The sequence below is a fragment of the Trypanosoma cruzi genome, genomic scaffold, assembly GCF_000209065.1.
Source record: "Trypanosoma cruzi strain CL Brener 1047053516707 genomic scaffold, whole genome shotgun sequence".
NCBI classification, from domain to species: domain Eukaryota; phylum Euglenozoa; class Kinetoplastea; order Trypanosomatida; family Trypanosomatidae; genus Trypanosoma; species Trypanosoma cruzi.
The window spans coordinates 131,897-159,361 of record NW_001849554.1 but is presented as its reverse complement, the minus strand read 5'-3'; the positions used below and the strand labels follow the sequence as shown (position 1 = coordinate 159,361).

Sequence of the window (27,465 nt, the reverse complement as noted above, 5' to 3'; positions counted from 1 at the left end):
AATACATGTCTGTTTGCTCCGGTCGCTAGCGTTAGGACCATAATTATTACTTGTGCGTTGGTGTTGTCGTTGTTTTTCTTTTTTCTTTTTTTTTGTCCACCCTCTTCCCCACTTGTATTTTCCGTGTGTTGGAGCCACACACACACACACACACACACACACACACAAACATGCATACATACATACGTACGTACGTAGGCGCGGAAGAAATGAAACCAGCGGATATCCGCAAGAGGAAGCAAACAGGCAAAACGAAAGGCAAGCACTTATATGCCATGCATATGCAGGTGGAACAGTTTATCCCGTTTATTGATGTTTTTGTGGTTTTTTTTTTTTTGCGTGTTTTATATCTCGTTGGCTTGTAATATATGCGTGTGTGTTTGTGTGCGTGAGTTTTTTTTTTTTTGCACGGACCACTTTTTCCAGTTGCCCTTTATTCTGCGACGGTGTGGGATACGCTGCGGGTATTTATGGGCATGGTTGTTGTTTTTTGCCTGTTATTCATTCGTGTTATTTAAAATGCCACTGCTTCTTTCGCTCTTTTTTTCAAAGTGGCATAAAAGGGGCAAACAGGGAGGGGAAGGGAGTGAACCGGAATGAGTGGGACGGCCGGGGATGCGGAGATCACCCCGTCATGTGCGGAAGTGGAGGAAGAAGGATGGCTGCTTCTGCTCGCCGCATTTATCGGCTGCTTTGTTGACAACAGGGAGGGAAGGGAGGAGGATTCATTGGGAGCATGCGGCGCGGTGGGAGGTGACACGGAGCCATCGGGCGACATGACGGGGACGGCCGGACGATATGTTCTCGACGGGGTGCGTCGGGCGTTGCGATATTTGGTGCATGACAGCGACGCACTGAGGGCAAAGAGGGAACTGGAGCACGTTGTGGACGCTGTGAGTGAGGGGTTTTGGCGGCAACTGCGCTCTACAAGGCGCCCCTGCCGCCGCGGTGATGATGCGAAGAACGATTTGGGCGGTGACGATACGACGAGGGACGAAGAGAAGATGTTGCAGCTGCTTTACAGACTGGCAGGCGTCCTTCCTCACAGCACCACGACGTTGAATGTCGTGTTGCCAGCCGAATTGCTGTACGTGGTTTATTACTTGGCCTACACGCAGTGTGGTCCGCAAGCATGGCAGGTAGAGACGACAGATAGCCGATGGGTCCAGCTTTTTTTTGGTCCTTCGCTTTGTGCCTGTTCGACCATGATGAAAAGCAGCATGACGAACGATTTTGCTGCTTCAACAGCATTATTTTCCCTACACGCTCATGGAATGGAACCCGGAGGGCGAATGCCACAAGAGGAGAACATGCGCCTCCACATGACGCGTTTTTTCTCCCGCTGCACGGCTCATGGATACACCAAAAATGTTCAGTTATTTGTGGATGCATACCACGCATGGCTTATGCGAGATTATCACGGCGTGTTGGAGCACACGGAAAAACTCTTTCAACTATTACCATTTGGGGAAGAGAACCAATCCCGCCTCTTGTGGGTTATGCTTCAATCTTCACATTTCATATATGTATTTTCGTCTATCGCGATAACAAACACATCACACCCTGCGGCTAGAGAAGAGCTGAAGGGAAGGCTTCAACGTGTGAGAGTTGAAAGCAATAGTGATAGTTATGAGCGTTATGTGAGCTCTGTATGGGGGGAATGTACGTCCTTGCATACATGTCCGTCTTTGCTTTGCGCCGCTTACAATCTGGTTTATTGTGAGATTTCGCATAGCGGGGGAAATCACCACGGCGAGGAGGAGGGCGACGGTTGCCTTCATGACGAACAGCAGCCACAGCCATCGACTTCATTGGTGTGCTGGCAGGAAATGTTTTTGCTCACGCTACGGGTGTGGCTGCGGGCGAAGCGACTTACCGAGGAGGGCTGTATGACCGAATCGAGAGATCTTCTTCTTCACACATTGGAACGACTTTACAGCCACAGCTGCCGCACCAGAAATAACAACAGTCGTAGCGTCATCACCGTTTTCTCACCTCCACTCACTGCGGGAGCGAATGCCATAGACCCTGGTGGTGCTGCCAGTGGTGGCGGTGGCACTGATGCCACTAAAGAAGATGCTTCCATCTCTGCAGGTAAGGGTGAAACACACGTCGTGATTCTTTTAATGTCTTCGATGTGGCTCCGGAATCTGTTGCTGGTAAATTGCGCGGCTCTTTCCGACACGCGTACTCCACTGCACTTTATGGATCATCTCAGGCAACCGCTTACTGCTGCTGAGCTGTTGTACCTTGCGGCGTGCCCAACAATTGCTGCAGGTGGTGTGCATTCCCCCATCTTTGCTTTATTTCCAATTGATGGGGCGGGGGAAATGAAGCCGGCGACCGGCGTGAATGAATCACTGGAACGTATGCCGCTTCCTGTGCGGGTACCATTGCTGTCCCATCGTCTCTGGAAGCTGCGACAGCAACTGCTTCAGGAATTGCCACGATCTCCTGATGAAAATTGCGAGTGTGAAGATCATCGTGTTTCACTGCAGAGGGAGATGATACATCTCTGCGAGTCCCTTGCGATGAGCGCGCGAGGGTTGTTTGGTTCTTTGGACTTGAGTTTCACGGACTGTGCCCCACACCGTATTGTGTTTGATGCCATCATGATGGCCTGTGATGTGCAGGAGGATATTCTACGCAGCGCCGCGTTATCGTTGGCAAATGCCTCTACGTTCTCTCCCCCAACTTCACCGTGTAGCAGCAGCAGTGGCAGTGGCAGTGATAAAGAGCGCACCGGAGGAATAATGAGTGAGACATCAAACATTGTCGATAGGGAGACGAATACAGATACCATGCTGACGTCGTACATTATGTGCACATCAGCAGGCGACTCGCCCTCATTCATCTCTAGTGTAACACGCGTTCATGACAAAAGCAGGAGCAGCATAGACGACAACAACGAAAATAATAATATTAATGATGATAATGGTGATGATGACAGTGATAGCTGGATAATGAAAAATCGCGCGGCGTTGTTGATTTCACCATCGGAATTAAGTCAAGCATCTTCTTTTGTCGCATGTACTGCGGTAGCGGCGCAGGAATTGTACTGGTTTTCCTACAGAAAATCACACGAGTGGATGGAAATCCTTCAGCATTTTTTCCCGCAATTGCCCCTTGTGGTGCAGGTATGCCAACTGCGTGTCGCTGCTGCAGCCTTCGACAGGGGGATCGCACGTCTTGCTCGAAATTTGCTCGCAGCATTTCATGAAAACGCCTTGGTTGCCTCACACGTCGCATTGGCACTGTTTGCAAGCCTTCATGTGGTGCCGGCAGAGCGGTGTATTCATGAGGCTCTTCAGAAGCATCCTCACTCGGCGGAGATGCGTCGCCTTTACCGCGTAATATGCGGTCACAATAATATTTCAAGGCAGGAACTGCAGGGAAATGGAGATGAGCAAGAAGCGAAAGGATGGGTGAGAAAACATTTGATCAGGCCCGATTTTACTCACCGTTATCGCGGCGTGCTTCCAGTGAAATATGTTGCCTGCGAGCAGCGCGGATACAAGGCCGTTTATGTGCCACTTGTAATGTCTCTTGTTTGCATTGGTGTTCTTGTATTGTGCTTTGTGCTGCACCTGAGGGATGTTGACCTCACCACTGAAAGGACCATCCTTAAGGATGACGCTGTTTTCCGCTGGTCTTTCGCATTGCCCTCCGCTTTTTTAACGTATTTGGGATTTGGAGTTCTTCTATACGGTTTTGCGGCTGCGGCCTTGGTCCCATTTCTTACATCGCGTCGTGTGGGTTCCAACAATCGGGTTCAGCACGTCGCAATGTTTCTTCACGCTCTTATGGAGTGGAATTGTTTGGAACATGATACTCCGAATCAACTTGTTTTTTGCTTGCGCGGACTGCCATTAGTGAACCTGTTGACCGGCGTTCAACTCGTCGTGAGCAATGCACTTTGGCTTAAAACACATACAGGGAAGCCGTGCATTTCAAACGAAGCCAGAATTATTCCCGATGAATGCAATCGCGTGTTTACTGGATGGGGAGCGGTGCAGCTACTTGTTATCGTCGTTCTTCTGGCGATTGCCGTGCTTTTTTATGGACGTGCATGGCGGGTGTTACGTTACCGGGATGTTTTGGTGGGACCCCCTGCAACATTCATCACAATTTTTTTTATTGACGTTGCTGCATTACTAGTTTTTTTCCCAGTTATATTCCTCTGTTGTGTACTGTTGGAGCCGCTTTTGTTTTTTATTACTGTCGTCTTCAGCGTCGCATTCGGATCGCCATTACTGACGGAGCATCTTCCAACTGTTCCAACAGACATGGTTCTGGCCTCAACTGTTTTACCCCGCATCCCCACTGCCACCACCAGGGCCGTGGGGCGCTGGGGCGGACTTACGGCGCTATTTTTGGAGCAGGTGACCTTGCAGATACGTGAGCGGCTCCGTGCAAGTATGCCACCGCTTCACTGGTTCCCTTCTCGACACCAAGACTGTTCAATTCTCTGCTTTCACGAGGTGTTGCAGCCGCTGAGCAACGACGGCAAGGATGCCTCAAACTCAACCGGGGGGTTTATTTTACAATTTCTGAGGTTGGCTGCATCCCGTGGTATTGCAGTATGTGCTTTCCTGCAGGACATCATAAATTGGCGCATCCATCGCATTCCTCAAGATAGTGAGGCGGCGGTACAGTTGGCGCTTTTGCGTGAGAGTTTTACTGCGGTGGTCGTTCCTGCACCAGCCAACGTAACCTCCACATTGAACGATTTGTGGGGTGTCAACACAAAAGTTGAACTCGATACATGTGCGACCCGCTTCGCTACACCACCCCGGTGGAAAGTGTCATCCACAACCCCGTATGGCTAATTATTTGATGGGACCCTGTATGAATCCCCCCCCCCCATTGTCGTTTTTCTTTCTTTCTTTTTTCTGGTTTACTATGTGCTATTGATATCTTTTTTTTTCTAGGAGCTTGTGAAAAGAATGATCACGGGAGAGCTGGCTAACTTAATTAATGTATGTATATATCCTGATAAATGAATGCATTCTTTATGATACTTTCTACCGTATGAATCTTTTGGGAAGAACGCGACTTTGTAGGGGCGGGAACCGATAGAGGCCGGATAATATTTTAATTTTATTTTGCCATCCCACCCACCCCCTTGATTCCCACCACGCGGCGGGGTCTTGTGGTTGGAGGACCCCAAAGTCTGCCACTTCGTAAGTAATAATATTTCAAATCCTAACTGAGGACAAAGGACCATGCTGGTGGTCCACAGAATTCTATATATTGAATGAGAATAAAACATTGAAGCAATTAACTAAAGAACCTTTTTTCCTAACTTGTTTGGTTTCCATAGATAATTTCAGGATCCGGCCAGCTGCCCGGAAGATTATTCTTGTTTGTTTCTTTTTATTTATGCGTGTGTGTGTGTGTGGCTTGTATCTGGGGTGTATTTACTCGTAATTTTTTGCCTGTTGAGAAAATATCCCTGTTTTCATGATGGCGGCGCCGTTGCATGGTGGGAGGAATTGTCAAGATGAGGGGCGCAGTCGCCTTCCGTTGACTGCTTTTGTTGATTTTTTATTCTCTCTTGCTTTTCAATTTCCCTGAAGTCTTATATTATACGCTTCCACATCCGTATTATTAAAGAAGTGCCGATGCCATTGGACGTCGTGTGGACGCGCCTCCTTGCACGTGGAGCTTTTTTTCTTTTCCTTACGCTGCTTCTTGCTACTTCCGGGGGCGCCGCGCACTCGTTGGCGGTTTACCCCATTGTGGAGGATCCCCTGGTGAATTACTCTGTAGTGGCATCTCAGCGATGTGAGGATGCGGGCATGCGTCTCGCTGCCCCTGATAGCCTCGAAAAGGCGAAGCATATGGAGAGTTTGCTGTCACGATGTTCTTCCTCAACGGGCTCAGTTCTTTTTGGTGCGCAGGTTGTTGAGTGTGATGCAACTATTTCACTTTTTTTATTCAAAGACGTTTTTTCTGAGCCCAGTTCTCCCGTTGCCGGGGATGCCGAGCTGTGCGATTCTTTAGCGGGCGCAGCTGGCCGCAAAAATGTCCCCGGTATGTTTGGCGGGACCTTGGGGTTGCCGTTTTACCACGTTGACTTTAAGGATTGTAAACACCCAAACTGCATCCGACCAGTGCTGCTAGATTACGATCCAGCACAGCGTTACGGATTTGAGAAACCACAGAGTAATGAAATGAACTTACTGGTGTGGAAGCTGAAAAAAACTGAGGATGGCAAGACTCTCTTCTCTTGGGAGGGAGTGTGCAGCAAAGGCACCGCGGGATGCCCATTTAAAGGGGTACAAAAGCCCTTCATACCTAATCAGGTTATTTGTGAGTCCGATGGCCCTATGACGGACCTTGCTGCCATTTGCTTTGAAAGTTATGTAGATACCACGGAAGCGAAAAAACCTGTTGACGGCAATTTGTGGATAATCGTTGCGGCAGTGGGATCTGGTGTGCTGATTTTAGCATTGTTGGTAATAATTTTCTCCACTAATTCATGGAGGCAGCGGCGTGATATGAAACGCCGAGAAGAATCGGAGGACATTTCGGCTCCATACAAATCGAAACGTGAAAATGGCAGCTCATTGAAGTTACAGCACCAAGGAAGCCTTGCCGGAGAGGGCATGCAACGCCAGGGAAGCTTTGCTGGAGGGGAAATGCCGCGCCAAGGAAGCTTTGCTGGAGGGGGAATGCCGCGCCAAGGAAGCTTTGCTGGAGGGGGAATGCAGCGCCAAGGAAGCTTTGCTGGAGGGGGAATGCCGCGCCAAGGAAGCTTTGCTGGAGGGGGAATGCAGCGCCAAGGAAGCTTTGCTGGAGGGGGAATGCAGCGCCAAGGAAGCTTTGCTGGAGGGGAAATGCCGCGCCAAGGAAGCTTTGCTGGAGGGGGAATGCAGCGCCAAGGAAGCTTTGCTGGAGGGGGAATGCCGCGTCCGGGGGGTTTTCCTGGAGGGGGAATGCAACACTCGAAAAGCTTTTCTGGAGTTGGAATGCCGCGTCCGGGAGGTTTTCCTGTAGTGGGAATGCCGCGTCCGGGAGGTTTTCCTGTAGTGGGAATGCCGCGTCCGGGAGGCTTTGCTGGAGGGGGAATGCCGCGCCAAGGAAGCTTTGCTGGAGGGGGGATTTCGCGCCAAGGAAGCTTTGCTGGAGGGGGAATGCCGCGCCAAGGAAGCTTTGCTGGAGGGGGGATTTCGCGCCAAGGAAGCTTTGCTGGAGGGGGAATGCCGCGTCCGGGAGGTTTTCCTGGAGGGGGAATGCAGCACCAAGGAAGCCTTGCCGGAGGGGGAATGCAGCACCAAGGAAGCCTTGCCGGAGGGGGAATGCAGCGCCAAGGAAGCCTTGCCGGAGGGGGAATGCAGCACCAAGGAAGCCTTGCCGGAGGGGGGCTTTCGCGCCAAGGAAGCTTTTCGGATGCAGAAGAAATACGTGGAGAAACTAAGGATGATGTAAAATTAAAGCGCCGGGTCAGTTTCACTGGCACCTATGTGCTTTTGTAGGGGCTGCCCTTTCAAAGGGTAACAACGTTGGCTGCTGGGTTCGCGGACCGCGTAGTTTTTGTTTTGGCGGTTTCTTTATTAGGTGAAGAGGAGGGGAAATGAAAAGCTATTGAATATTTTGAGAGTTGGTTTGGTCTTGACACCAGAAAGCAGCGAGGAGGATAATTAAACCCTTTGTTCCGCAGGAAAGTTTAGTGAGGGCAATCTTTTTTTTTTTTTTTTTTTTTTTGTGCTTATGTTTATTTATGTGCCCTTTTTTTCCACACAATGTGATTGTAGTAATGTGTATAGTTTACGCCGGTACGCGCTGTTTATAAGGGAGAATCGCCCCTTGTGTTAAGGAGACCGTTTCTTTGTGGTGCATCGCTGCCGTGTAGGGTTGCTTTCGAGCTCTTAGCCCTTTTATTTATTTTATTTTATTCTGAGCAATGTTTATTTTTGGTTCCTTTCTGTAGGCTTTAAGTGCAGGGAGTATATATTGAGGTAAAATGGCCAAATTGTTTTGTGGATTGTACTAGTACCCAATGTAGTAGTAATCTGGCGATATATATATATATATATATACCGATAGATGCGTGGGTCAAATATTTTTTTTTTGTTTGTTTTGTTTTTTTTTGGATGATGTGTCAAAACTTTATTAGCAATCATTATTTTTTATTAGTATTATTTATTTGTTTATTTGTTTATTATTAGTTTTGTCAGTGGTTTTATTATTATTATTATTATTTTTTTTTCGATATATTTGTATATATTTTTTTGCTGTGGGACAGAAATGAATTTTACCCTCTATTTTTTTACTTTTCTGTTTATCTGCGCATATGTATGATTTATTCAAATTTTTTTTTTTTTTTTTTTTTTGTCGATGCGTGAGTACGCGTGTGTTTTTGAACTGGCTTTCCTTGTTGTTGTTTGGCGGCTCTTTTGCCTCCGGTTACGTGCCGCGTGGCTCCTGAGGCGTCTTATTATTGACTTTCTGCATCTATCTTGCCTTGCTGCATCTTTAGGTGATTTGATCCGCACTCACCGTGGGACGTCCCACTCTGCCGTGACGCCGACTACTTTGTGGTTGGCTGAACAACGAGAGAGGAGGGAGGGGCGTACGTGCGTGTGGTGATGATGGAGAGTCCGCTCTCTAGAGGGGGATATGTGTCGCCAAACCGCGTTGGCACCGGCTGCAATTCATCTCTAGCGCCTGGGGGGCGCTCGGTATCGCCTGGAACAAACTCGTTGACGTTGCCCGCGGTGAATCAGAAGGTCGCGGTGGAGGGGTGGTGCCGTGGGGGACGGCTACGCCACCACAAGGTAAATCCAAGTTTATTTCAGGAGGGCGAAACGTCACTGCTTTTTGTCGATGACGGCAAAGGTGGGAAGAGGGAATCTGTCACGAGACCTCTGGAAGAACCACTAGTAGACGCGAAGTGGCAATGTGGCATGAAAAATCCGGTGGAACGTAAGAAGAGGGAGTCGACTACGAGTTGTAGGGGCATGCTTGCGTTGGGGAACAACGGTGGACTATCACGACAGCAGTTGCTAACGTTGACGGAAGCGTCAAAGGGAGGCACCACCGTCCCCTTGACGGACTCTTCTTCTCAGTGCACAGAGACGTCTCGAGACGGTGGGCAGCAGCGAACTCGGCGCGTGGCAAAGAACGGCTTGGAGTATGACCCGAAGACGTACGGTGAACTGCTCCCGGCCACGCTGAGGATGCATAAAGCGGGCTGTATGCAAGCCGGGATTGTGTCTAGTGCAGTGGTGAACGAATTGCTTGCGGAACGTGATGCTCAGCAGGCTAATCGTGGGGCTTTAGCAATGAATGGGGAGGGGTTTTACACAGTTTCTTTGCAGGAACTGCAGGGGTTTCTTGGGGAGATGAATCAGTTTCAGGAGCGTGGAAAGCACATGCGGCGTCGATGGAGACGCCATCTGCTGTGTGTGGAGGCGCCAAGCAGTGCGGCTATCCGAGTGGTGAACGAGGATGATGACACAAGCTCCGAGAGCATGCAGGAGCCTGACAGTGATGATAAATTGAAACTGACTTTGTCAAAGCGACAGCAGCAGACGAGTGAGGCCACCAGGGCCGCTATTTCTACCTGGCGGGAGGAGATCAACGCTCTCCAACTTCGCGGAGGCAACCCTCGGGGCGCAGTACTGCTGCGGAATGAAATTAGAAAAAGCCAGCGTGCCGTGGAGAAGGCTTCTCAGGGTGTCACCCTTTCAAAAATTCTCATGATTCAGAATGAAACAAATGTGAAAACGCCAAAGGAAGAGGAGCAGCGAGAGCCATTGAGGGGTCAAAGTTGTTTGTCCGCAGAGGAAATATCATGGCGGACGGAAAATAACATGTCGCAGCGCACTGTTTCCCCCACGTCCCCTGGTCTTGGTGCCGCTGGTGTTGTGGAGCGCACAAATGACGGTGGCAGCTATCACGGTGATAAAAGGAAAGGTAGCGACAGCGATGCCGTTCATCGCCGCCTTGACACTCAACTTGTTAGTCTGCTAAATCGTGGTAAAGGCACAACGGTGTATGGACTTGACATTACTCGCAGAAATAGAAGTTGCGGGGCGCAACAACACGTTCCGCCTGCAAATTCGCTACCTTCATTACAACCGGCGTCGGGAAAGAGTTCTCCCATGGATTTTTCCGTGACCTGGACAGGTGACGCAAAAAAAAATCCGGAGCTGAAGGGGCGTCACAGTCATTACAGCATACAACGACCATCGAGACCCCTTCCTGTTGAGTACGGGGTAGGAGAACAGTCTAGCCTTAGGCTCAAGGCCCTAATTACACAGTGGCGTCTAGAGGATTGCCAAATGGAGGTAAGGAATCAGGAAGACATTAGACGCACACGTGAGCTCCTGCAAGAGCTAATACCGAAACGAGCGGCGTTGCTTGATGAGTCGCTCAAGTGCTCCCGTGAGAACGCCAGAGTTATTCTCCAGAAACACCGTCAACATATTTTCAAAAGGGTTGCAGAGAAGGACTCCGAGGAGCGAAAGCAGGCCTGTTTTGGATACGTAGACCTATTAGAAGAAAACTATAGTGGTGTGGTCGCCGAAGGATCCTTGGCTGCCATTCGAAAAGCGTTGCAGAAGACACGTGATCTCATTAAAGTCTCACCCACGCGCTGTAACGCGCGTAGCTTTCAAAGTATTCTGAAAGAGAACTTTTTAATTGCTCACCTCGTTGAGGTGCCAGTACGCGAACTCCTTTGGCGGCTTGCGGAATTGTTTGGTATGACAAGGTCACAGTACAAGTCTGCCATGTCCAATGCTTACCAATTGCTCAATACCCCGCGAGACTACCAGGCTCGCTTTCGCGAGATTGAACGCACAATTGTGTGCATTTCAACGCCGGCGGAACGGCGGATTCGTCTCACACTTCACCGCTGCCGCTTCTTTCTAGCAAACAACACCGTCGGCACATCGCATGTTGTTTCTGCGATAGGGGGTGAAAGGAGCAGGGAATTGTCCGAGATTTATGTGCAAATAAAAGGTGAGAATCAAGTTTTTATTTCTACAGCTGTGCGGGCGCGCATCAGCAACGATGATGATACTTTCAGCTGGGATGTCTCCCAAAGAGACGGCAAGTACCCTTCGCTTTGCGGTGCGAATTTCATGGACCAGGCGTTTCGTTTTAATTTTGGCGAGAACGCGGAGTTGGTGGTGGCGCTCCTGCACAACGGGCTGGTGATCGCGAGTGGCAAATTTTGCTTGTCGGACTGCACATTCAACCCGCGTGGTATTGCGCTGCTGTGGCTTCGTCTGTCCGGCGAGGGGGGAGCGGAGGCGGAGATCAAACTTACACTTGCAATGTTGGCTGAGAAGAATCAACAGAAGAAGACACTACGGAATTAACGTTCCACGTTTTTCGTTTCTTTTGCTGTTGTTGTTGTTGTTGGCTCTCCTGACGAGGGGAATCAAAAATACATTTATATGTATATATCACGAGACTAGGAAAATAAAAACAAAAAACAAAATCAAACGGCAAAGGGAAGTCACCCACAACTCCGGCATATTCTCAATAGGACGGGGGCAACACGAAACGCAAAAAAAAGGAAGAAAAAAAAAGTGTGGGCATGTTTATATCTTCTTATGGGGGGGGGGGGGGTGATGCATAGCACTCTTCATGGCGTTGTAATTTTGGCATTTTGTAGGATTTTTGTTTTTATTTTTTACTTCTTTTTTTTTTTTTCCGGTGTCTGATCTCTCTCTCTATGTGTGTGTGTGTGTGTGTTTTCCCCCGTTGTGGCTGAACTACCCAAAATTACTCATAACTTCCTTTTTTTTTTTTAATGTTTGCTTATTAATTTCTCTCTTCTTGCACTTTTGTTTTTTCCGGCCCTTAGCTGCGCCATCCGGGGTTTGCGTTGGGGACTGGTGCTCTTCTCGCTCACTCTCCATGTAATATTTGCGGTCTGTTGGGGCGTTATTCACAGTTTTTTTTTCTTTTTTGTGTGTGGGCATTCTGGCGTCCGCTCACGCCGGATGGCCCTCAGCCGGTGTGGATCGTGTGACGGTTGGGGGCAACGCCATTCTCGCTACGGAATTTGAATGGCCATGGGCGAGGAAAAACGCGTGGTCGTTGCATAGGGAGGGGGAAGCCGTGCAACGCGCGTGGCCACACCTGCAGGCAGGGGTTAATTTCCGCTGGGGCGGGTGGCAGCAACAAACCCGTTCTTGACGTCACTTGAGTCGCGGAGCATTTGAATTTAGGGACGTGTGACCGTTTTAGGCGCATTTTGGGCCTGTTGGAATGATTTCTAAGCCCCACCGTGCATGTGGAGTCGTGATCGGTCCGCTGGCCTTCAAGGGCGTTAGAGACGCTTTTGCCCTCGAAATTACAAGTTTGATGAATTGACACGATCTGTGTTTGTGTTTTTTTTTTGTTTTGATTGGCTGTGAGATTTTGGTGGATCGCTTTTGTTTGGGCTTTTCTTATGCGTTGCGGATTGTCCCCTCCCCCGGCAGGGAGAGAACAACTCATCTTTTCTTTCTTTTCTTTTTATCTGCTCTGCGTGCGGTGGCGGAGACTGTGGAACTGGTGAGGGAGGCTGAACGCTAAAAGAAATTAGAAGTAATTTAATTGAGGAAGAAAAGCAAAGGGACAAAATCCCACAGGAGGAGTCATTGCGTGTGTGTGTGTGTGTTGCTGCTGCTGCTGCGTGAATGAGGGGAGGGAGGAGGACGGCTGCTATCGCGGCCTCCACGTTTTTTTTGGCACCGCGGCGGCGTCGGTTTCCGCAATTGACGACATTGGTGCAGCAGCCGCGGTACTGCAGCAGCGAGTCTTCTGCAAAGAAGATTTTCCATTATCGACCGCATCAACTTAGCGGCCAAAGCGAAAGAAATGTTGAATTGAATCTCGGTGCCTCCACGAAAAAGTTGTCCTCGGTGCACATAACCCTGGATTCACTCGCACCGCCGTCCACACTGACAGCGGATACCGCGGTGGAGTACCTGGCAGCCCTGCGTGGCCTGCATCGATCTCTGGGAATTATGGCGTCGGCATCACGCGTCCGTTGGCAGGCACGGGAGTTTCTGATTCGTGGTATGCCAAAACCAAATGACAATGAAACGCAGGCATTGTGGACGATGACAGAAGAACTTGCGTGTGCCATCACGGTGTCCTGTGCACATTTTGAAATCTCCATATTGGAGTGTCCATATGGAAACGAAAGTGTGGAATTTCTGCAACATCTTTGGCAGGAGCGGCAGTCATCGTCATCACCATTGTCTTCAATATGCAGTTGTGAAGAGGCTGTGCTGCTTGGGCGGCTCACCATGGCGGTGCTGGATCTTCTTGTCAACCGTGTTCTTTATCTAGATGCGGATGGCTATGAACTGTTGTCGCAGCTGCTGTGCAGGACGCTCTTGCCTGCCGTGATGTGTGTGCTTCAGGATGACGTCCTCTTTACGCCACCTAAAGGGGAGGAGGGTGAAGATAAGGATTTAACGAACACACAGGCTGCAGCTCTCACTGTACTGCTCTCTTCCTTAACAAAGGCAGCTGTGGCACAGTGGGCTCGACGCAGCAGTGACTCGGAGGATGGGGAGAATGTTGCTCTCTTTGGCACACCGACTTCACTGCCGCCTTCTGTGGAGAGTGGTGTACGAATTCCGCGTGCAATCAAGGTGCCGATTGTGCCATTATCTCTGGCAAAATTGGCGCGAATAGTACAACACTACGCAACTGGTCTTACGCCATTGCGAGTGAGGGAGACGGCGTTACCGCTTCTTCGCTTCTTCACACTTACCCAATGTGTCCCACTTTTTGTTGAACCGCATGATGAGTGTGGCCCTCATGGGACTGGTGAAGGCAGCAGTGGAGGCTGTGAGCAGGGAACAAACATGGCATCGCTGGTGGCATCCGTTACAAGAGTCTTACAGGCATCAATGGATAACCGCACTTTTTTTGTGTCGCATCAAGTGTCGAACATCACATCGACATACGCTCGCATCCTTTCGTTTTCTCCCATACAGTCAAAAAAGGAAGTGGGAAATGATGGGCACGCGGTTGTTGCCTCCACGTCCTGGTGCCTGTTTGAGATTCTCATGATGGGGTTAAAGAGTAACATCCTCTATCATGTGGAGCCCCTTTCGCCCACTGTCGTGATGCCGCAATTGTGCGAATGTGTGACGGCGTTTTCAAAAAAATATCTTTTTTCTGATCTGGCTGCCTTGCTGAACGCCCTTGCGAAGATATTTCACGTCTTGTGCGAGCAGCACAATAATCTTTGGATTCAGCAACAGCAGCAGCAACTACAACAAAAACAAGACCAACCGGTTAAGGTGAACGGTACACGCTCGCGCTTCGAACGACGCCGAACGACTGCTTCCGTCGTAAGAAGCAGTATGCTTCCAAAGGATGAAGGAGGACAGTCGTCATTGACATCACCAGCTTTACCGTTGACGGGTGTATTTTTTGTTAGCAATGACGACATTTCTGAAATTGAGGGTGAGCTGGAGGTGCTCTTAGATGCATGTGTGGCTGTCATGGAGAGACACATGCTATCCTTCTGGAATACTCGTCAGGCGCTTGTGCCAAGGTCGGGTATCCATTCCTCTACATCGGGCGCGAGCGCCAGCGACAAAAGTCTTAAGGTTTTGAAGGAGGAGAGAGGAATTGCGTTTTCAGGAGTCGGCGTATCACTCGCGAAGGCACTTGGCGGAAGGAGCCGTCGGCTGAAGAAATCGGTTTCCAGCAGAGAACTCGTCATGATCGCGGAGGGTGTCCATGCCCTGAGCTGGCGGCCGTTTGTGGCCTTCCAGGAGCGTTTGTTGGCTTTGCTTTCATCCAGCGTGGGGCAGAGTGAGACGACGCCCTCACAGTACGCATGCCTTGTTCGGTTTGTACTCCGTGCACCCCCCGTGCTTCCTTCTGTCATCTTCCACTCCGTGGGTGATCGACTGAAGCGTGTGATTCATGCAGAGGCTGTTACGACGGCAGTCTCAAAACGGAACGGCAATGAAGGTGGGAAGGAAGAGAGCACCAACATGGCTTCATCGGCAGAAGAAGTTCCCGCTCTGGTAATTGCTGCGGCTCATGCTAGATCGCTGCAAGACACTCCACTCTCTCTGTATGACGCATGCGCTGTTGTTTTTGCTTTTGCGCAAAAGATGAAAAAATCTGCTCTCCCGTTGCTTCATGATTTTTTTGTGCGCACTGGCAAGCGGGTTTTTTCTGACTGCGAGACATCTCCGGAGCCCTGCCAGGATGCTGCCACTTGTGCAGCTTTGATGATGTTTGTGGCCAGCGCTACGTGGGTGCTTTGCCAATCGGCGCCCATTTTACCGGGGGATCATGGGCTTACGTTTATTGCGGCATCTCGTGACTATGCGGCCGAAATTTTGGCTGCCAGTACTCCAGAAGAAAAGCTCAACGCAGCTAAGTCTTTCTTCTCTCTTAGTGATTTGGCGTACGCGTGCATGATGTTGGAGCCATCATGCGATTCACAGGGCAGCGCCCAGTTGACACAGGTTCGCTGTTTTCTGCAGGAGACCTACAAGGCGCATACCTCCCAGTGTGATAGCATGGAGGTCACGCAGTTTATTACGGATTATCTTGCAATCCCTCCATTGGACATTTCGTATGGCGATGCCGTGAAGATGAAGCAGAAGGAGGAGGAGAATGAGAAGAAGAGCAAAGAGTTCTTACAGCTATCGCCGTGGATGATTTCTTCCCTGCGGCTACGGGACCGGCTTGAAGGTAACACGAGACTTTCCACTGTCATGTTTTTTCCACTTCTTGGGGGCGGGAGGGACGACATTTCGCGGGTGTTGAACGTCACACGGATGTACTGCCGTACCTTCGCCACACTTGTCACGACGCTGCGACTGCTGGCTGCTGCGGATGTCGAGTTGCTCAAGGATGACGCCGTCCTCGAAGTTGTGTTTCGCAAGGTCTCACAGTTGACGCGTCGAACGGCACGTCCACTGGATTTGTTTCAATTTTTTGAACTGTATGGGGATTACCCACAGATGGCTTCAGCGTGCCTGAGTGAACTTCTCCCAGAGGCGAGGTGCTTCGAAGCCAAGAATGCCTTCGTTCCTATTGTGCAGGTCAATGCAGCGGTTCGGGCCGTACGACGACTGCGAAAGCGAGAGCTGCGGCAACGTTGGTTTGCAACCATGACTCCACTTATTGTTAGCGCTGTGACATTTTCTCGAGAGCCACTTGACGTTGTGCTAGAGTTAACGGAGCACATTGGCAACGATGACCCAGAACTCTTGCAGTCTGTTCTGAAGTCTTCCGCCTCCATGCAAATGATTCATGAGACCTTTCGGTTCACGGTGTCCGGGGATGTGTTGCTCCGCCTGCTGCAGCAGCTACAAAATGCCAGCACGTCGCACCCAACGGTGCGTGGGTTGCACGCGGCGTCGCGAGAGTTGCTGCAGAAAACCAATGCGCACATCCCACTGAAGCAGCTGGCACAGGCGATGCTGTTGCCCTCGGTTGAGGGCACAACCCTTGGCAGGCGATTGAAGAAGTTGTTTGTGTTTCGCGTGACAGTGCTGCTTGGCATCACGCGCCCGCGTGCTTCACGCCCCACGGGCCAGTCAGCAGTCAAAAGTGAAGAAGATCCGCCTACCACAACACTGCGATGTTCCCATTGGGATGAATCGTTGGATTGCCTTGAGCTCGAGCACTGGATGTTGCTCTTGCGCTTTTCCCATGTTGCTGAACCCTCGTCATACCGCTTATTGATGACCATCAAGCACGACATGGACGTAGCCGCACGACGAATGGGGAAGTTAGCGCTTTCATCAACACCGGCTAAGGGAGAGAAGGCAGCAGCACCAGAAGTGGCAGCGGGGAGTTCTCATGAGGGCGCAGTTTTGCTCCTTGAAGGGAAAGAGGAGGATCCTGGGTATGAGAAGGGGGTTGAGGAATGGAGCGATAAGAGACATCGCAGTTTGGCATTTTTTTATGCCTTTTCTGATCACACTATATTATGTCTACGTCGATCCTTGGGTGCGTTTCAATTTATCACGTTAGTTTGTGAACTGCTGCATCAGGCTTCAATTTTCTCGCCTGATTTAGCGGCATTTTCGCGGGAGTCCAATTCACATGAACGCGGATGTATGTATGACGGCAGTGCTTCACCGCTTTCGGATGAGCGTGTTTGGCCGTTTCTGCGACTAGCCATCGGTTTGGTGGAAGAAATGTCTGCGGACTTGGGCGGATTCTTGCGACGCGAGCGGGAACAAGGACGGCGATTGAACCACGGTGAGCCACGGACTGCACAAAATGAAAGGAATGAAGAATTGGAGGAAATTAGTGTAGACATTGGAGCTATTTTGAAGTTTTTGAATGTTTTGGACACATACGATCCACGGCGCCGTGAGCGGCGGCTACTGCTGTTGTCATCGGCATCACCATCGCGGCTGTCCTTGTCGCACGACACACCGAATGTCTTTGATGATGTCATGCAGATTCCACATCGTTATCTTTACAGACTGCTCTTGCAATTGCCGCAGCATTGGGGAAAAGTAACGCCTGCTGCGTCGTTTGTTGACACGCCGCGTGTAAGACTTCAGAACATATCGTCTGTATTTGACTACTGTAGTGCGCCAACGGAGTTTCACTCACCTTTTGGGACGCCCGACGCATCCGTGAAGGCGCATTTTTGCCTTTTGAGCATTTTTGGCGCCGATCGGCCGCTCATAAATGATGTGTGGATGCCAATTGCTGCACTGCAGTCTCAGCAGCGTCTTATTGACAGGTCTGTTAAGGCGCAGCTGTTTGTTGCGCTAATGCGTTGCCTGGTGCGTGACGGGGAGTCGCTGGCCGCCACGAGGCCGCGCCTTGCGGAACTCGGGCCGCGTGATTTGGCTCGCGTTGCACAGACATTTCTTGGCGGTGGCGGTGGCGGTGCTGTGGTCGCTGCTGGAAACGATGATCACTGCAGGGAGGAATATGACAAGTGGCGGTCTGGAAGAAGGGCGGAGGCGGTGATTGCACTTGAGCTGCTTACGGACATGTTGCCAAGTGCTTCAGCCGAGGACCTTCATGATATCGTCATGATGCTTCTTCCGCCCCCATCGGCTGAACCGAAGTGGGAGGGCGATAAAAGGCAAACGCCACATGCACCGCTTTATGAAGAGGTGGCAGAGGTGCGACGTTTCCTCGTTCACGTCCCTGTTGTTATGGGAAACGACACGGAGCGTTTTCCGCTGCCGGTGCTGTATGGCATTCTTCTCCGCCTGCATGAGCCGCACCGCCTTATCGCACCTGCCGCAGCCCAGATGATGTTAACAAACCTTCACGCGGTTGATGAAACGACCAAAGGACAAGAATTGCCGGAACATGAGGGGGAGGAGGAGGATGTTGGTGAGCAGGTGCTGGAGGATGCCGTCAGCGGACCGAGGAAGAAGCAACATTATAAGGCGACTGTTGCCCTGCTACGAAGAGTCGTTTCTTCTTCCTCTTCGTTTTCTTTGTAGTCAAGACGCGTGCTATGGAGGTGAAGTCTGTGGGTGAAATGTACGCGCTTGCTCTTCACAAAATTTTAACTGTTTACTGATACGTTTTTAAATCACATTATTATATGCTGTTCTTGATGCTATTTTCATTTATGCTTCGACTCTTCGTGGCCGTACGATGACGGTACATGTAATGATGCATGCTGCTTGGCGAGATGCACACAGCGAGTGGAAGGTGAATCATTGAAACAGCAACGACGAAAGGAAAAACGAAACGTCATGCATGTAATTATTTTTTGGCAAATTTTTTTTTTTTTTGCTTTTTGCCCGTGCATGTGGGTGGATGGATGGATGGAAGGACTCGGCGTGTGCCGTAAATTTCCTTTTCTTTTTTGTTCTCTTCATTTTTTTTTTTTTCCTTTTTTTTTCCTTCTCCATGTTTGTGCGTTTGTCTGCATTTGTGTCGGAAGGATATCTGGGTATTTTCACCAAAAGGAAGGGAAAAAAAAAAAAACAGGAAGAAGAAGAGAGGAAAAAAGAACAAAAGGAAAAGTGAATTTTTTTAAAATTTATTTCTGCCTGTTCACACAACGTTTTAGTGTCGTCTTCTGTTTTTTTTTTTTTTTTTTTAATTATTGCCTTTCGTCCCGGCACCATCCATCGTTCTCTTTTTTTTCTTTCCCCCCCTTTTCCATCGCTTTGCCCCATCGCTGCGAAATGAGCACGGCGCCAGGGGGGGCGGTTGACGATGAAATTCAAAGTCGCCTGTCAAAACTCTCCGTCTACAAACGGGCGGAGTATCACTGCGTGGAGGGCATCGCGGCGCTGCGAGAGTCACTGCGGGATGTGGTGAGGCTTGAGGGAGAGGAGTCCGGCACCAACGACCATGGCGCCAGCAAAGCCGTTCATAACAGTAGTGGTAGTACTAGTGGTGGCGGGGGCCGTGCGGAGCTGGCGAAGGCACGGCAGGCGGCGCGGCGGGCCCACCAGCAGCTCGACAAACTTGCGAAGGAGGCTCAACGTGCGGCACGTCGCGAGGACGGCGGGTGCGATGCCGACATGAAGGAATTAATGAGACACGTGGAGAGCGCCAAGCGGTGGTACCGCGAGTGTTTTCGTGTTGTGCCGCCGATTGAGGGGGGATATGAGCGGCAGGGCGACACCGGCGGTGCTCCCGGTCTGGACGATGATCTCCACGCGCGTCAATGCACGCAACACGGGGCCACAAGTATGACCACCCCGTTGCTTGCAGCGAATTTTAATGATGTTAATAGCAATATTCATAACGGCAGAGATGGCGTGACTAGCAGTAGAAACGCCAGCGTCACTGCGCCGCAGCCCACCGTGTCCGATGAGGAGTTTCTTTTGTTTTTGGATCAGGTGCGGCGAAACGACGAACTTGCCGACGTCGCGCTGGATCGCATTTCCCATGGCCTCTCGCGGCTACATGAGAATGCGCTGAATGTGACGTCCGAGTTGCGGACGCAGGAAGGACTTTTGGTTGCGGTGGAGGAGAAGGTGGAGACCACCCACGCAAATCTCAGCGTGCTGAACAAACGGTTGCGTAAGTTTCTTGCGGAAAAGAATAAATGCGACTGTTTTATGTACGCTTTCTGCTGTGCGCTGCTGCTTGGCGTGGTTGCCGCGATTGCGGTTTTGCTCAAGAAATGAGATAACCGGGGGGCCTACAAGCGAATAACAGCAAAAAAGAAAAAAAAAGAAAGAGTCGATGCGGGGGACTGGAAAAGTTTGACTGCGTGTGAATGGGGCATAATTGCGCATATGTATTTTTCCTGCTTTTTCCCCCCTTCCTCTTTTTCTCTCTCTTTCTCTGCACATTGAGGCACATGCGCGACTTTGTCGTATGTAAGGAATACTTGTGGGAACAGGTGGGTGCATGACGTGTATGAGTGGTATGAGCGGATTACAGAAGACGGCAATGCACGTGGGCGTGTTCAAATTCATTGCGTCCCCGTATGTTTGAGTTTATTCGCTTTTTCTTTATTTCCAGTATGCGGTTCAATGCTTTGCGTCTTTTATTTACTTATTTACTTATTTTTTTTTCTTTTGTGAGACCGCGCTCTTGGCTCCCGTGTACGACGCATGGGAAAACGCAAGACTGAAGTGACATTAGCGAAGGTGTCATGGCACTCAGGGTTTTTTTTTTAATCGCGAAACTCCCAGCGAACTTCAGGGAGGAACAATTTTTTTTTTCTTTTTCAAAATATATACGGACCTGAAGAAGCAAGAAAAAGAAAAAGGAAAATGCATGCAGCCCTGTGGAGAGAGATGTCTGTATTACGAACATCCGTTCACGGGTGTATGTACCGCCATGCATTCAGGGGCGGGGGAGGCACACATAGACACTTCCTCTCACAGATTGACAGGCAGACGTGCATGATTTTTATTGCCGCACTTCTTCATTGATGAATAATTGACAAGGACAGAGAATGTGGAGTACCTTTTTGTAGTTCTTTTTTTTTTTTTTTTGTGTGTTTGTTCTGTTCTTTGTCCCTTATCAGAAGAGAATTATTTGTTCTTCCAGTATGATATCTAGCATTAGCGGCTTCCTTAGCCTTAACCATCTCGACATGACGAGCGGTGCCAACGACGTCATTGTCGTGCGTCACTCTAATGGCCGGCTCTTCAGCACACCGTTTAATGTACGCTTTGGCAAGGTGAAGGTCCTGCGTCCCAGCGACAAGGTGGTACAGGTGGAGGTGAATGGCAAGCCTACATCGGCCGTGATGAAGATGGGTTCGGATGGCGAGGCTTTTTGGCTGAAGCCGACACCTTGGTCAGAGTATGTCAGTGGAAGGCCAGAGTCCCCTCTTGCCACCGCCACAGCGTACATGAATGGCGGTTTCAGCAGCCACGGTAACTCCGGCAGCAGGAGTCCTAACCGGAACGTGGAGAATTTACAACCAACGGAGCCGGTTTTAGAGTCGATGAATTCACCCACCATTAACGCCAAGGCAGAGAATAGTGTTGCGAAGGAGCCCCTTCTAGAGGAGGACCATGAGGGACATCTTAAGGTCAATGCTGTAGCGAGGCAGTCGGGGGTGGACATCACAGAAGTGCAGCTTGCCGAGGAGACGGTCGTTGCGGCGGAGATGGCAATGCAACAGATTGCACAAATGACGATTGAGTATGATGATTACATGCGCGAGACTGTGTTACTAGAGAAAGATGAAGGTATACTATCAACTGACATGGACAAGCTGGAATGTCGCCCAGGTGCTTTGGAGAATGCGTTACTTAGCGTTGATGATGACACCAACGCGCCTCCAGCTATTCTTGCGAATACGTTCAGGAGGAGTGATAGGGTTTACATGGAAACTGCTGGAAAAGATGGAGATGAGTCGGGTTCTGTTTCGGTTGAAATTCATCCCGAAAAGAAGGAATGCGGACACGAAACGCCGACGGCAAGAGTGGCCAAAGAATCTGAGAATACAGACAAGGAAGTGCTTACGACACCCAAGAAGAGAAGGGCCATGGGCTCACAGAAAAGCCTCGCTGCAAGTGATGAGGGGCTTGACACATTGGATGATTACCTCTTTGAGGACCCCATCAACCCCGAGGAGTACGGGGGGGAATTTGGTGGCTACAATACAGGTGGGACCCCAGCAAGTGTCCCTGTGGTTCAAGAGGCGGGGAGTGAATTTCCCAACTTGCCACTAAAAACGTCCACGCCTGATGAGAAGCAATGCGAGGAACCCTCCCTGTCAAGAGAAAAATTGGAGGAGGTGGTTTACTTCACTCGGACCCTTATCCCTACAGAGGCAGATTTGCGCAAACTGAACCTGGTGGAGGGACATAATCAGGTGCGTTACATCACGCACAGTTCACTTCGTGGGGAGGTGGCTGTGGATGCCAATGTGTATCTGTGGGATAGCACAGATCGCCTTGTCGTAAGTGATGTGGACGGCACGATTACTAAGAGTGACTTGTGGGGCCATCTTATGCCTCTGATTGGCCGGGACTGGACGCATCCCGGCATCTGTTCCCTATACAGTAAGATTGATCGGAATGGGTACAAGTTTGTCTACCTCACTGCTCGAAGTGTTTCACAAGTGAGCATGACGCGCAATTTTCTTTGGAATATTGAGCAGGACGGGTTTCGTCTCCCAAAAGGCCCTGTGCTGACGGCTCCACAGCGTTTTTTCACCGCGTTGACGCAGGAGGTGTCGAAGAAGTCACATGTATTCAAAATTGCATGCCTGAAAAGCGTCTTGGATACATTTCCTGCACAAAGTAAGCCGTTTTACGCCGGTTTTGGTAACCGGTTTAATGACGTGGTGAGCTACACTGCCACGCAGATACCACAGCACAAAATCTTCATTATCGATCCCAATAGTGTGCTACATGTGTACAACGTGAGGCAAACATACAAGAATCTTGCGCACCTTGTTGACGTGACATTTCCGCCAATTGTAAAAAGGATTCATCATCATCACCATCATCTTCATCACACGCCACGGGAGACATCTGATAACCTGCAATCGCCGGATACTTTGGCCGATGCTGAGGATGGGAGTGAAAATTTCACCGCCGCTCTGGTTGGTACAAGGAGGATCGGGTCTCCGGGCCCTGCTTTCTTAGATGTACGCGATTCGCAATTGTTGTACGATGATGATGGATCACGTTTAACTTCTTCTCCATTTGACATGCGGCCTCTCCCAGAAGACAACGTTGGCAGGGTCCACGCAACGGCGTCCACCACGCCGCTTGAAAACCATGCCGATCTGAATATTGACCAGGAGTTTCACTCCTTTCTTTATTGGCGTGTGCAGCCAGCTGATCTTGTGGCTGAGAAAAAGGAGACAAAAGAAAATGAGAATGTTAGCAAAGGACCGAAGCAGCATGGAAACCGGAAGGGCAGCAGATGGTTGACATTCAGTCTTGGCACAAGCAGCAACCATAACAACAGCGACGGATTAGAAGGAAAGAGTGAGGATGAATTAAATACCCGCCATGTTGTTGGAGCGTCGGAGTCGACGGGTGCTCAGCACTCTGCACCCAAAGCAGTGGCTGCTGCTGAAGACGGTGTTCCAAAGACAGGAGGGACGACGCAGGATTCATCCCGATTGCCTGAAGGCAATTCCACACAGGAAAGATCTGAGAACGATAATGTTTAACCTGATGGTTAAATTGAACTGAAAGTACAAAAGGAAGGAACTGAGCAGTGTGGTATTGGTAGATTTGCTTGTGCGCACGCGTTGCCGTGTTGGTGTTGCGGCAGGGCCGTGCTTGTTTGTGTGTGTGGTTTATTTTTTCTTCTTTTTTTTTTTTTCCTGCGGCCCCAAAAGAGACAGTGCTCAAGATCGGGTAGCCACCCGGTAAATCGAAGTTGCTTTAGTGAAAAGTGGATATAAAGATATAAAGATATATATATTAGTTATTTATTATGGATGTTATTTCTGTGTGTTTTGCGTTTTGGTGAGCAATACGGAGATGGGGCAGCAGCATATGGCGAAAGAGGCTGCTTTATTATCAGTTGCAGGCAGCGGAGGGGAGTGTTGAGGGGCGTGGAAAAGCGCGTAAAAAAATATATATATATATATATGTAGGGGTGCGCAGAGACGTTGTTTTTTTTTTTAAATACGATTTTTCTCCTGTTATTTTTAACTGCTCTGCTGCTTTTTCACCGACTGCTGTCGAATAGGGTAGTTTGTGGTGCCCATTTTATGATTCCCTACTCACCGGGGATCATTTGACAATTGCCGCAGTGTGTTTGTTTCTAATTCTTTTTTTTTTTTTTGGCGTTGCTTTGCTTCCTCAACCTGCTTCCTCTTTATGAGTGTTTGTGTGCATGCATGCATCTTTCTTTTTCATTGTCTGTGCTTGCATACGTGTCTCTGTATGCACTTTGTTTCAATGGTTCTGGTCGTGTTTCGTTTTTCTTCGCACAGCAACGAGGAAGGAAAGGGGAAAGGGAGAGGAAATGGATTTTGATGATGACGTTTTGCCGCTCATGCGTGAGATGGACGCGAAGCTTATTCGTATGCAGTCCGAGCTGCTGCCGTTGCTGGCTTCTCTCAACGAGGACGTGCTGGTGACAAAATACAGCGTGGACGAACAGGCCCGCGTCTCCCTTGCCACTGCCTTTATTCTAGTGTTGCTCACGTACGCCCACGACAGAATGCAGCATGTGGGGGGAAAGAAAGGCATGGATGCGCGGGTCCAGCTCAAGTTGGAGCGCGTCTCCGGATATATCAAAAAGCTGCGTGAGATCACACAGCTGGACAACCAGCTACAGGGGCAGAAAGCGGTGACGGCAGCGGCAACGGGGGGCGGTAAGGGCGCACGGAAGCACAGACGTGAAGAGGCAGATGGCGGTGATGTGGAGCGACGCGAGTTAACGGACGCCAACGCCGCAGATGATCCGTACGGTGACGCCATTCTCTTTACGGAGATTGGGAGGGGCGCAGGAAGGCCGTTGTCATCGTTGGTGCAGAGCCTCTTGAGGCATGTGACGGATTCGAGTGCATCGTGAGCCTCTCGCTATATTCTCCGCTTGTTTTTTCCCGGGCACAACTAGAAGAAACAAACAAAAATTGATGAAAGTAATGAGGAAGAGAAACAGTGCAATTTGAGTGACGATGCGGCGCTGCCATGTGTTTATGGCGACTTTTTATTTTGACGTGTGCGTGTCTGTTGCTTTGCGTGACGGCAGCGGCTCCAAATTTTTTTTTTTTTACTGCGGTGTGTATAACAAATGAGCCGCATAACGCATGCATGAAAACGAAAGGCGTTGATCCCTGTTGTTCTTTTTCCTTTTTTCTCTCTCTCTATGTGCTTGTTTGTACATGCGGGGGGGGGGGGGGAATAAATATATATATATACTCTTCTTTCTTTCTTTTTTTTTTTTTGTTATTTTGTTTGAAAGGAGGGGCGCCTTGTGAGAGCGCGGCACCAAGTACGCACATTCCCTCCTGTTATTGAGCCACACATTTACATTTTCCACTTCACACAAACTTACCCGCAAAAGGGAAGGTGAAAGACGAGGTCGGGGCCATTTGCAGCGACGGCACGCTCTTGTTTTTTCCCTTGGATTTATTTTCCAGTTTATTTATTTATTATTCTTTGTTGTTTTTGTTGCTCTGTAGTGTGGCGGAAAGAAAATGAGACAGCTCGCTGGGGGCGTGAGCGTCATGTTGAGCGCGGTGGCTGCACTTGGCTTTTTGCTGCTCATTCGCCGTGCATTGGGCTGTAATCAAATGGAAACACTCAACAGGACGCTGCACGTTCTCCGCTGTCGCGAGAGACCACATGACAGCAGGTTGCAGCGGTTTTTTGAGTGGATTTGTGGCACTTCGTGCGTGAACTCTGTGGTGGTGCTCCGCACTGCCAACCCGCATGACGCAGTGCTGTACCACACCCTGCTGCTGCCGCTACAAAAGAAGTTGAATTATTCTTTTATCCTTGCCGTGGAAAAGGTGACGGAACTGGACAAAATGGTTGTTATTGAACTTCGTACACGTGAGTTTCACAGGGAATATACTCGCGGGACGATGCTGGCGTTCCCGGAGTTGCCGAAATGCTCTGTAGCCACAGCTCCCTCCATCGTCTCTAGCTGCAAGGCGCAGGAACGCCTTGTACTATGCCGCGTTCCACTCCCGGATTTGCGCGTCTATCGCGACATTCCGGCCGTTATTTCTCGACTCATTGCAGCTCACGGGGAGAACAGGCGGCTGTTTTCTTCGTACGCAGAGGAGATGCTGTTTTATCTTCCATTTATTGAGGCAAATAGCCGGTGCCAAAATCACCCACAGCAACAAAGCCATCAAATAGGTACAACGACAGTGACGAAGGCGTCGTCATCCACGGCCTCGCTGTCTCACGGAGAGGAGAAAAATGTATTTTCCGGGCCCGACACGTTGACGCAGGTGGAGGCCGCTTTCTTGGGGAACTCCTCCCCTTCAACTGGGAGGAGTGACAAGAGCGCTGGATTAGCATTACTTGGCGATGTCATAGACATCAATGCTACGATGTTCTCTACTTCATGGCTGGTGGGGGTCGGGGATGGGGCGGTTAGGACTGCTGAAGATGTGGGTTCCATGAACTCCCGTGGCGAGGACCAATTTATTTACGATGCCATCCACGAGGCATTTTTTCACGTGGTGCTTCGTACGCCGCTCGCTCGCCCCGACTTCCTCGCTGCTGAAACACTGAAGTTGCACCCATTCAAAGTATGGCGCGCAAGTCGTCGATCGCGACGTGCAGCTGCGGAATTGTACGTTTTAGATGTTGCGGCAGCGAAGGGTGATGCCGTGATAAGTTTTGCCCATGTGGTTGATGAGGTGGTGGCGCAGGCGGTTCTTGTGCACCACCGCGGGTCATTGGCGGAATTTGTGGATGCGCTGTTTGCACGGTTTGCGCTGCGGTACACACCCGTCATTCCCGCTCTGCGTGAAGTCGTCGAGCGTCGGCGTGGGGGGGTGCAGCGGCGGCGGCCGTCGGGAGAGAACTCTGAGAGGGATCTCCGCATGGAAGGGAACGTCAACTGCTCCCCGCCTGGTGCGGGTCCGAGTGGTCTCGCGGTGGGCTTTGAGGACGGGGTGGTTGACGACGAGGAGGACATCGATGAAGTTGTGCGAGAACTCCACTACACACGGGAGTATATTCTTGAGCACCGCATTACTTTTTACAATGCCGTACTCACGACGCAGGGATCCAACCAACTGGAGGAAGTCTTTGGTGTGCCAGCAACCGTCTTCCCCTTTTTGCCCTGCGCCCGGGAGAGCGTGGCGTTTGTCACGCACGCCTATGAGTGCATTGTCGCGGAGTACGGGCCTCTGGATTTCCACAACTTCACAAAATACGCACACGATGTCTTTGTGCGGGACCGACCCGAGATTGTCCGACACGCCCCGCGCATCTTTCGAATGCTTAACAAAACCCGGTCCGGCGTTATCTCCTTCGAGGAGCTTTGCTGTTGGATTGCACGAAAACTCTCATCTGGCTCACGGCAGCGGCCGGACGCCCACCTCATTGCTATTGCGATGTCCTTACGCCTGCCATGGCGCTGGTGTTCAACAAACGGAAGCAGTGGCCGCGG

The 27,465-nt window shown here is 50.2% G+C and overlaps 8 protein-coding genes across 8 annotated transcripts, besides 23 other annotated features; all 8 read left to right on the top strand.

Moving 5' to 3' along the window:
- Positions 1-6,581: a sequence feature (heterozygous, non-Esmeraldo-like haplotype).
- Positions 136-186: a microsatellite.
- Positions 597-4,829, top strand: Tc00.1047053510305.79 (hypothetical protein, conserved; the record flags this gene model as incomplete). The annotated part of the gene is made up of 1 exon (XM_807077.1): positions 597-4,829. The coding sequence occupies one exon, from the start codon at positions 597-599 to the stop codon at positions 4,827-4,829; it is 4,233 nt and encodes a 1,410-aa protein (XP_812170.1).
- Positions 2,898-2,954: a microsatellite.
- Positions 4,930-5,361: a mobile genetic element.
- Positions 5,087-5,107: a sequence feature (AT_rich).
- Positions 5,625-7,481, top strand: Tc00.1047053510305.70 (hypothetical protein, conserved; the record flags this gene model as incomplete). Its single annotated transcript, XM_807075.1, has 1 exon — positions 5,625-7,481. The coding sequence occupies one exon, from the start codon at positions 5,625-5,627 to the stop codon at positions 7,479-7,481; it is 1,857 nt and encodes a 618-aa protein (XP_812168.1).
- Positions 6,582-6,948: a sequence feature (areas merged during assembly that could not be assigned to a particular haplotype. This can correspond to areas where the two haplotypes were merged or to regions with more than two copies in the genome that were merged during assembly.).
- Positions 6,949-12,587: a sequence feature (heterozygous, non-Esmeraldo-like haplotype).
- Positions 7,688-7,710: a microsatellite.
- Positions 7,882-7,902: a sequence feature (AT_rich).
- Positions 8,025-8,045: a microsatellite.
- Positions 8,129-8,169: a microsatellite.
- Positions 8,189-8,208: a microsatellite.
- Positions 8,318-8,339: a microsatellite.
- Positions 8,595-11,336, top strand: Tc00.1047053510305.60 (hypothetical protein, conserved; the record flags this gene model as incomplete). The annotated part of the gene is made up of 1 exon (XM_807074.1): positions 8,595-11,336. One exon carries the CDS (start codon positions 8,595-8,597, stop codon positions 11,334-11,336), a length of 2,742 nt encoding a protein of 913 aa, XP_812167.1.
- Positions 11,638-11,673: a microsatellite.
- Positions 12,588-13,415: a sequence feature (areas merged during assembly that could not be assigned to a particular haplotype. This can correspond to areas where the two haplotypes were merged or to regions with more than two copies in the genome that were merged during assembly.).
- On the top strand, positions 12,648-18,425 carry Tc00.1047053510305.50 (hypothetical protein, conserved; the record flags this gene model as incomplete). Its single annotated transcript, XM_807073.1, has 1 exon — positions 12,648-18,425. The coding sequence occupies one exon, from the start codon at positions 12,648-12,650 to the stop codon at positions 18,423-18,425; it is 5,778 nt and encodes a 1,925-aa protein (XP_812166.1).
- Positions 13,416-27,465: a sequence feature (heterozygous, non-Esmeraldo-like haplotype).
- Positions 15,584-15,621: a sequence feature (CT-rich).
- Positions 18,684-20,075, top strand: Tc00.1047053510305.40 (hypothetical protein, conserved; the record flags this gene model as incomplete). The annotated part of the gene is made up of 1 exon (XM_807072.1): positions 18,684-20,075. The coding sequence occupies one exon, from the start codon at positions 18,684-18,686 to the stop codon at positions 20,073-20,075; it is 1,392 nt and encodes a 463-aa protein (XP_812165.1).
- Positions 18,783-18,836: a sequence feature (A-rich).
- Positions 18,895-18,956: a sequence feature (T-rich).
- Positions 19,016-19,041: a sequence feature (AT_rich).
- Tc00.1047053510305.30 (lipin, putative) lies at positions 20,951-23,542 on the top strand (the record flags this gene model as incomplete). The annotated part of the gene is made up of 1 exon (XM_807071.1): positions 20,951-23,542. One exon carries the CDS (start codon positions 20,951-20,953, stop codon positions 23,540-23,542), a length of 2,592 nt encoding a protein of 863 aa, XP_812164.1.
- Positions 22,849-22,875: a microsatellite.
- Positions 23,946-23,970: a sequence feature (AT_rich).
- Positions 24,217-24,900, top strand: Tc00.1047053510305.20 (hypothetical protein, conserved; the record flags this gene model as incomplete). Its single annotated transcript, XM_807070.1, has 1 exon — positions 24,217-24,900. The coding sequence occupies one exon, from the start codon at positions 24,217-24,219 to the stop codon at positions 24,898-24,900; it is 684 nt and encodes a 227-aa protein (XP_812163.1).
- Positions 25,251-25,288: a sequence feature (A-rich).
- Positions 25,529-27,465, top strand: Tc00.1047053510305.9 (hypothetical protein, conserved; the record flags this gene model as incomplete). Its single annotated transcript, XM_807076.1, has 1 exon — positions 25,529-27,465. A coding segment is annotated over one exon (1,937 nt), but the record flags the coding sequence as incomplete, so codon positions are not given.